Source organism: Notolepis coatsorum, assembly GCF_963971535.1.
Source record: "Notolepis coatsorum genome assembly, chromosome: 6".
NCBI lineage: Eukaryota > Metazoa > Chordata > Actinopteri > Aulopiformes > Paralepididae > Notolepis > Notolepis coatsorum.
In genome coordinates, this window is record NC_140170.1 from 144,064,952 (window position 1) to 144,072,419 (window position 7,468).

Below are 7,468 nucleotides of genomic sequence, written 5' to 3' on the forward strand. Positions count from 1 at the left end.
TTCTACCTATAACCAGTTCAACTGATATAACATAATAGTGAGTCTACCTATAACCATTTCATGAATGTTTTACATTTGCTGTTCTTGGCTGTTCTAAACACCAGTGTCTGGTAAGACATTCCTGGGGAAATCATCTGGCACACAAGAAGTGATGTGTTTTATATCACTAGCAGCAACAGCAGTTTGTTTGGAATGAATAGAAGATTAACCCAGTAGTTAGCATGAACTTTCAAGATGGAAAGCAAGTCAATCCAGTGCAAAGATATAACAGCAACGACCACTTACCACCAATAGATGTCGTCAAAATAAACAAAAAGGATTGCCACTTTAACATTCACATTGATTCACCCACCTGTAAGTCTGTATCTGAATTCATCACTTTACTTGACAACTTCAACCTCACCCAGCATGTCACTTTCCCTACCCATGTCAAAGGCCATATCCTTGACCTTGTCTGCTCTGTCAACTCAATATCCATTCATCCCCATTTCCTGTCAGATCATAATCTCATCCAGTTAATCCATCCCCAACCTCACATCCACACCTCAGCAGAAGAATAACCTTCCGAAACACAAAATCTACCAATCCTCCTCTCTGATCTGCTCTCCAATGCTCTCCCCCTGGAACCAGCCCTCACCTGATGATCTCGCCAATAACCTCAACATCACCCTGGCTGTCTGCCTCCCTCAATACACTGGCCCTTCTCAAAACAGACTGCCAACTGGAATGACTCACCAAAAAAACATCACTCACTATCCACCAAGCCTACAAACTCCACCTCTCCGCTGACAAAGATGGCCTCACTGCCACCAAGTCTACCCATTTTCCCACCATCATCAATGACCCCAGCCGTAATCCTCATGCCCTCTTCGCTCCATTTGCCCCCTCCATCATCTGTAAACTCATCAGGTTATCAAAACCCAGAACCTGCTCCCTCACCCCCCCTCCCTTGTTGAAGACATGCCTCCCTCTCCTATGCCCCTACCTGACCAACTCCTCACAGTCCCATGGAATTGTCCCCTCCACCTTCAAAACTGCCACTGTCACCCCAATCCTCGACAAACCTGGTCTTGATCCATCCTGCCTCAACCACTGCCGGCCAATCTCCCCTTCCTCTCAAAAACCCTAGAATGCCTTGTCGCCACACAACTCCAAACCCACCTGTACTCCAATAACCTACTTGAACCCCTCCAGTCCAGTTTTCACCCACTCCACAGCACAGAAACTGCACTCCTCAAAGCATTCAATGACCTACTCACCTCTGCTGACACCAGTCCTTAACATTCTCATCCTCTTTGACCCGAGTGCAGCCTTCGATACCATGAGCCACAACATCCTGTCCACTAGACTTTATACATTTATTAATATGATAGATGACAGAACATGGAACATTCTACAATTATATTTTCATTACTAAAATATGTTGACTGTTGAAACAAAAGTAATAAAATTATTCTGTTACAGCTGCTGAGCTATATAGCTAATCTCCATGTGTTATCTCTCCACTCCACGCTATGTTAGTGCTTGTGCCAGCAAATGAGATAAGATTATAAAAAAAGATGATATACATAATCAATATCTTCCTTTTTAATAAAATAGGCTCAGGAATCAGGATTGTTAAAGCTAATTAGCCTGGTCCATGTCAAAAAGAGTAGCCTATAGCAAATGTACACACACACAGCATGCGCACACGAGAGGGAGAATGACTTATAGCTCAATGGCTTAATGATTTTAGAATATTTCAGCTAATCTCACTGACCTCTCCACCTACCAACCCTCTCCGTCCCTCAGATCTACCTCAGCCTGCCTTCTCTCCTCCCCCAAGTCCAACCTTCGCAGCTTTGGGGACAGAGCTCTTCTCCAGCGCAGCTCCCAGGCTCTGGAACTCTCTCCACCAAGACATGAGAGACTCAAGCGTCTCTTGAAGTTTTCCAATCCCACCTCAAGACCATCTATTCTCCATTGCCTTCTCCCAGCCCCCTCCCCCCATCCATCTGTGTTTGTTTGTTGTTTGTCTCCTTACCGCCGCCCCTTAGTGTAAAGCGACTTTGAGTTGTAGAAAAGCGCTATATAAAATCATATTTACTATTATTATAAATGTTTCTTTTCTTTTCCTTATCTTTATTTTGTGTTTTTACCATTTTAATATGCCTGTATGAGAGCTGCCCTCAATGATCCTCGAGATTGAATAAAGATTGAATTGAATGTCCTTAACTCACTCCTCACAGTAATGCACTCTGCATCCCCCCCCCCCCCCCACACACATGCTCTCTTTCATCTTCATCAGCAAAATATGTGAAAACAAACCAAACAAATGTATCAATCATCTCTGAAACGTACAGAAAAATGAACAATCTCTTTCAATCTCGTTAATACAAATGTGATCAGATATTGAGAACAGGCGTGTCCAGTGGAAGGACTCCGGTACAGTTCTGATCAGATACTGAGAACCGACACATCGAGTGGAAGGACTCCGCTACAGTTCTGGGCCCCGCAGCGACACGGCTTCCTCTGGAGGAGTCTGGGTGTCTTGCTGACCTGTACTTCACGGTCACCTTGTGTGAGCTGCTCCACGGGAGGCTGATTTCTGTAGCCTCCTGCGTAGTCAAACGTCAGCTCCTCCTGGGCATCGATGTCCCTGCCAGCAAACAGAGCCAGCCTGGGCACCGTGGAGTGGACCCGCACCGGTACCATGAACAGGCTGGGCTGGCAGGAGTGGTTCAGGAAGCGCCCCACGTTACCTGTAACAGCCGGGTCCACAAAGGTCTCAGTGACCGGGCCCTGGCCTGCATGCTCCCTCACGGATATGATGTAATTACTGTCCTCGGGCCCCTGAGCGAGCTGCCTGCGTCTGGCTTCCTCAAAGCTGATCACTTCACCCGCATACTCGCAGACAAAGGTCCCGCAGAGAATGGGCTCCGGCGTCCGCATGCCCCAGCCTCTCTCCTCGGTGGGGAAGACCTCCAGTTTGAGTCTCAGGCCTCTCTGGACCACCCGGTTACAGCAGGCCTCGCTGCAGCCACACAGGGCGTTGCACTCAAACACAGGCCTGCAGTAAGCAGAGTCTGCGCTACTCAGGTCCAGCAGTCTGCCCGAGCTGTCGTAGGTCTGTCCGTATGTGTGCAGACAGGCGCAGCTGTCAGTCAGGCAGGAGTGGGAGTGACAGGAGCACCCAGGAAGGGCAACCTCACAGGGGTCTATGGGACATCCTGGGCCCTGCACATTGTCTGGTGAATACTGAAACACAACATCGGAATATGAGGTAAACTACTATTAAAACACTATAGATAGATAATTAGCCTAAACCCTACACTTAGGGCCAGACTGCAACAAACCCTCAAAACAACACTTATCTTTGCAGCTTAGACTATGGTGCCCCAATGTCCTTCCAATAACCTTAACAGGTCTAAATACCAATTAACTAGCTAGCTATCTCCTTGACACAAGCGTTGAATCAATATCATCTAAAGCAGTTTTACAATAATTAAAAACAGTAGAAAATGACATTATAAAGCACTGAAGAAAAGTGTGGCAGTTCCTGTGGTTCATAACTAAGGTTTTTCTTTCTTCCATTCACTCCACTGCCATCAGCCTGTGCTGCCACCTGGTGGCTGCTGCTGCACAACATGAACAAGACAACCAGTCTTCATTCATAATATTAGCACAGTCGGCAGTGTGCTGGGTACATCCTAAAAGTAAACAAATACCCCTTCTTCTACATGACATTTACCAGCACACATGATGCAATTATTCCTTGTGCCATAGACTAGGGTAAATAAAGGAACCTGGTTCACCTGTAAAAAAGGGTATGGGTTAGATTCTATTCAAATGCATTGTCATTATACAGCACAAACTTAGTACGACGAAAATAAGTTTGGCATCCAACCAGAGTGCAAATGTAAAGTGCAATAGTAATATACAACGGTACAGGTGATTAAACTGGGTATAAAATATATAAATGAGTACTACTAGTAATAGTGCTACAGTAGTCCGATGTATGTACAGAGTTGTAATATTAATATGTACAGTGATACTACAGGTATAAAGACAATATGGTAGTAGTCATACTGGCAGCTCTATCTAGCTGCTCTATCTGGCCCTCTATCTGGTCTCTCTATATGGTCTCTTCATATGGTTGCTCTGTCTATCGGGTCTCTATCTGGTCTCTCTATATGGTCTATATCTGGTTGCTCTATCTGGTCTCTATATGGTTGATCTATCTGGCCCTCTATCTGGTCTCTCTATATGGTCTCTTCATATGGTTGCTCTGTCTATCAGGTCTCTATCTGGTCTCTCTATATGGTCTATATCGGGTTGCTCTATCTGGTCTCTATATGGTTGATCTATCTGGGGCTCTATCTGGTTGATCTATCTGGTTTCTCTATCTGGGGCTCTATCTGGCTGCTCTATCTGGTTGATCTATCTGGTTGCTCTATCTGGGGCTCTATCTGGCTGATCTACCTTGCGATGTCTGTGCTAAGGCATTCAATGATAATTTATTTGTCTCATATTGGGATCCTATTGTGAGGAAATTATGACACTGTTATATCATTGTGCACGATTCTATCATGTAAATTAATGATTATTATTATTAGCTAAAATTTCTCTCAAAATTAGATCTTCAATATCTGAAAGGATTTTGCACATGTCAAATATAGTGATAAAGCTATGGTATAGCAATATCAGATTTTTCCCCCAGATGATTATCGTCATACTGATCTCTTTCATATCACACAGCCATAATCCGAGGCATCAAATAAAGTAAAGCTCTTTGGATAAAAGGGCCATATAATAACTGCAGTCCATTTACCTTAACTACCCTCCAGGTTAGATCAAAAAACCTTATCCATCTGGTAGCGCTTCATTGGAGTTATGGCATGATGATGTTGAGAGATATATATTCAAACCTGTAATACAATTTTCTATGGCAGAGCGATTACATCATTATGCTACTTGTGTTTATAACAGTGATCCCATACCAAGAGTGTTAAGTCATACAACAAGGAACAGGCAGAAGTAGAGAGCCAGGAGGCCATGAAGTACAGCAATAATACAAGTTAAAATGCCATGATTCAATTTGAGATGCACTATCTCAGTTAAATATTAAGCACTACATAACGTTAGCAGATAGAGCGGTTATTATCGAGAATCTTTTATTGGCATGAGGCCAACAACTGACTTCTCACCCTAAAATAGAATTCACATGTTATTTCTACTGTATAATACATTACAGCACAATAGACAAGATACATCAATAGATAAATCCTGGAGCTGCTTCAAAGACAGTGAATAGTGGAACAACTTCTAGAACACTATGACAGTACATGTGGTGATTTGACTATGATATAGGTACATTTTCCGATTCAGAGCTGTACGCCCTACCTTTAAATACAATTCATTGGATGTCGCAGCTCAAACTAAATTTCTATAAGCCCATGAAGTCTGCAACTAATTGTCAATGGACCAACAGCAAAAAGTGTCGCACTGATTTCCATATTAGGGAAACACTACTTCCCAGACAGTAGGAGATGAGTAGTGAGGGAGAGGACTGTATGAAATAAACAAATCTTTGAAATCATATCATATTATAATCATATATTTACTCTCAATGACTGTCAAACAAAATGAATGTGTGCCAAATTGGTTAGAGTTTTTGGATGCGTGTGAGATTATGCGCAAAATAAATCAGCATTGTTTTTTGGTGAAGTGCCCCTTTAAGGTTTAAATGTAGGCAAACTTTTTCTGTGTGGGGCTCTTAGTCTTTTGCCCTTGTTAATTGATGTTTGGGCAGGTTTTCACATTACTAGGATATCCCTTTGTAAAAAGGACATTGTGACACAGCTAGTATACAATAAAAACACTTTATTTTCCATTAGCTGTGCATTACTCTGAGGAATTAAAGGATTATCTTTCTGTCTGTATGCACCTGACCTGACTACCCCACAAAAGCTGGACAGGCAATTGTTTGCACCCGCACTTTGACACTTGTTTCACACATGCAGGCAGGCAGACACACACAACACACACACGCACGCACACATACACACACACACACAAAAGGCTTGCTTAAAGGGACACTTCACTGAAAAACATAGATTTATTTTTAACATAATCTCATGTTATGTTCCAAGGCTCTAAACTGTTTTGCACCCATTAATATAGTTGTCAGTTATTGAGAGTAAATGAGTTCTCTCATCTGTCATGAAATGGTGTTGATGGAAAAAATAGCAATCCTTATCTCTACTTTTTCATCTACAATCAATTAATTGAGCTGTAAGCCTGTAATTAACACAACCCAAGGATTCAGTGTTCTCTGATGACATCACGGGATGAGATATTCATTGATTGATTGAAAATTGTATTAACATATTTTGCAGAATGGGTACAATACAGTAGGGCTCAATACACACAATTGTTAAGGGGATGCAGACCAGAGAAAGACTTTAGTCTTGTTTACATCAGGGTCCCCCATTTTAAATTCATAACATTTATGACATACACGACATACAAATATACAGTAGTACTGTTACATCCAGACATTTATGACATACAAGATATACAAATATACAGTACTGTCTATTTACAGACAGAATTTCAAACTCATTAACTTTATCAACTTTCAGTAACTGTCACACTAAATAAATGTGTGCAAAACAGTTTAGAGTCCATTGGGGTACGTGTGAGATTGTGTGCAAAATAAATCGCTGTTGTTTTTCCGATGAAGTGCCCCTTTAACTAACGTTACACGTGTGGCGGAAGGAAATACTGTCTCGGAAAGCTCATTTGCAGAGGATTTCCTGATTGTAAATATTCGAGTTTATGTCTTGCAGATTAGTAGGCATACCGGTAATTAACCCTACATAATAATACATATGAGTTATCATATATTATAAGTTATCTTCCAGTTGTATTACCTTAAATACGGGGTATTCAAGTCTGCTGAGCAGGGGTGTTTCTATTAAAACGGGAACATTCTCGAGATCGTTGCTTACATCCAGACCAAAGCCCTTCTGGGAATTCATCATGACACATCTTTTCTGTGTCAAAACGAAATCAGCTACCGTTATAACGCAGTCGAAACAAACGTGTTGCAGCAAAAGATGTCAACAAACCCAGAAGACACTTCCGGGGTATCTTTACCATAATGTAGTTCCACCTAGTGGTGTATCATTGCAATACTGCATAGTACTAGTAGTACGTGATTGCGGATTTATAAGCAATTGGGCAACATTAGCCTATATACAACTCTACAGTTTCGTGGATAAGTTAGTATTTAAACATTGAATAATATAATATAATTGTATCTATTTAAAATCAATTTGTTAACTGCATTAATTCAATGTAGGCAGCAGGTGGCAGTGTGACACTACTTAAAACCACCTGACCTCTCTCTTATTCTGCCTCTCACTGGAATATATCTATTTTTATCCTAAAACTAAAGTTCAGACTGAGAAGTAATCGATATTCG

General features: G+C 41.8%; 1 protein-coding gene across 1 annotated transcript; it reads right to left on the reverse strand.

The window, feature by feature from the left end:
- Window positions 1–2,373: 2,373 nt before the first annotated feature.
- setmar (SET domain and mariner transposase fusion gene) lies at window positions 2,374–7,032 on the reverse strand. The gene is made up of 2 exons (XM_084316658.1): window positions 6,915–7,032; window positions 2,374–3,237 (listed from the first exon to the last, which is right to left on the reverse strand). Exons 1-2 carry the CDS (start codon window positions 7,023–7,025, stop codon window positions 2,437–2,439), a joined length of 912 nt encoding a protein of 303 aa, XP_084172784.1. The 5' UTR covers window positions 7,026–7,032; the 3' UTR covers window positions 2,374–2,436.
- Window positions 7,033–7,468: the final 436 nt, after the last annotated feature.

Coding starts and splice junctions, on each gene's coding strand:
- setmar (XM_084316658.1), bottom strand. CDS start 7,025: ATGATGAATTCCCAGAAGGGCTTTGGTCTGGATGTAAGCAACGATCTC. Junction 3,238..6,914: donor TTGAATACCCCGTATTTAAG/GTAATACAACTG, acceptor GTTGTGTTTCAG/TATTCACCAGACAATGTGCA.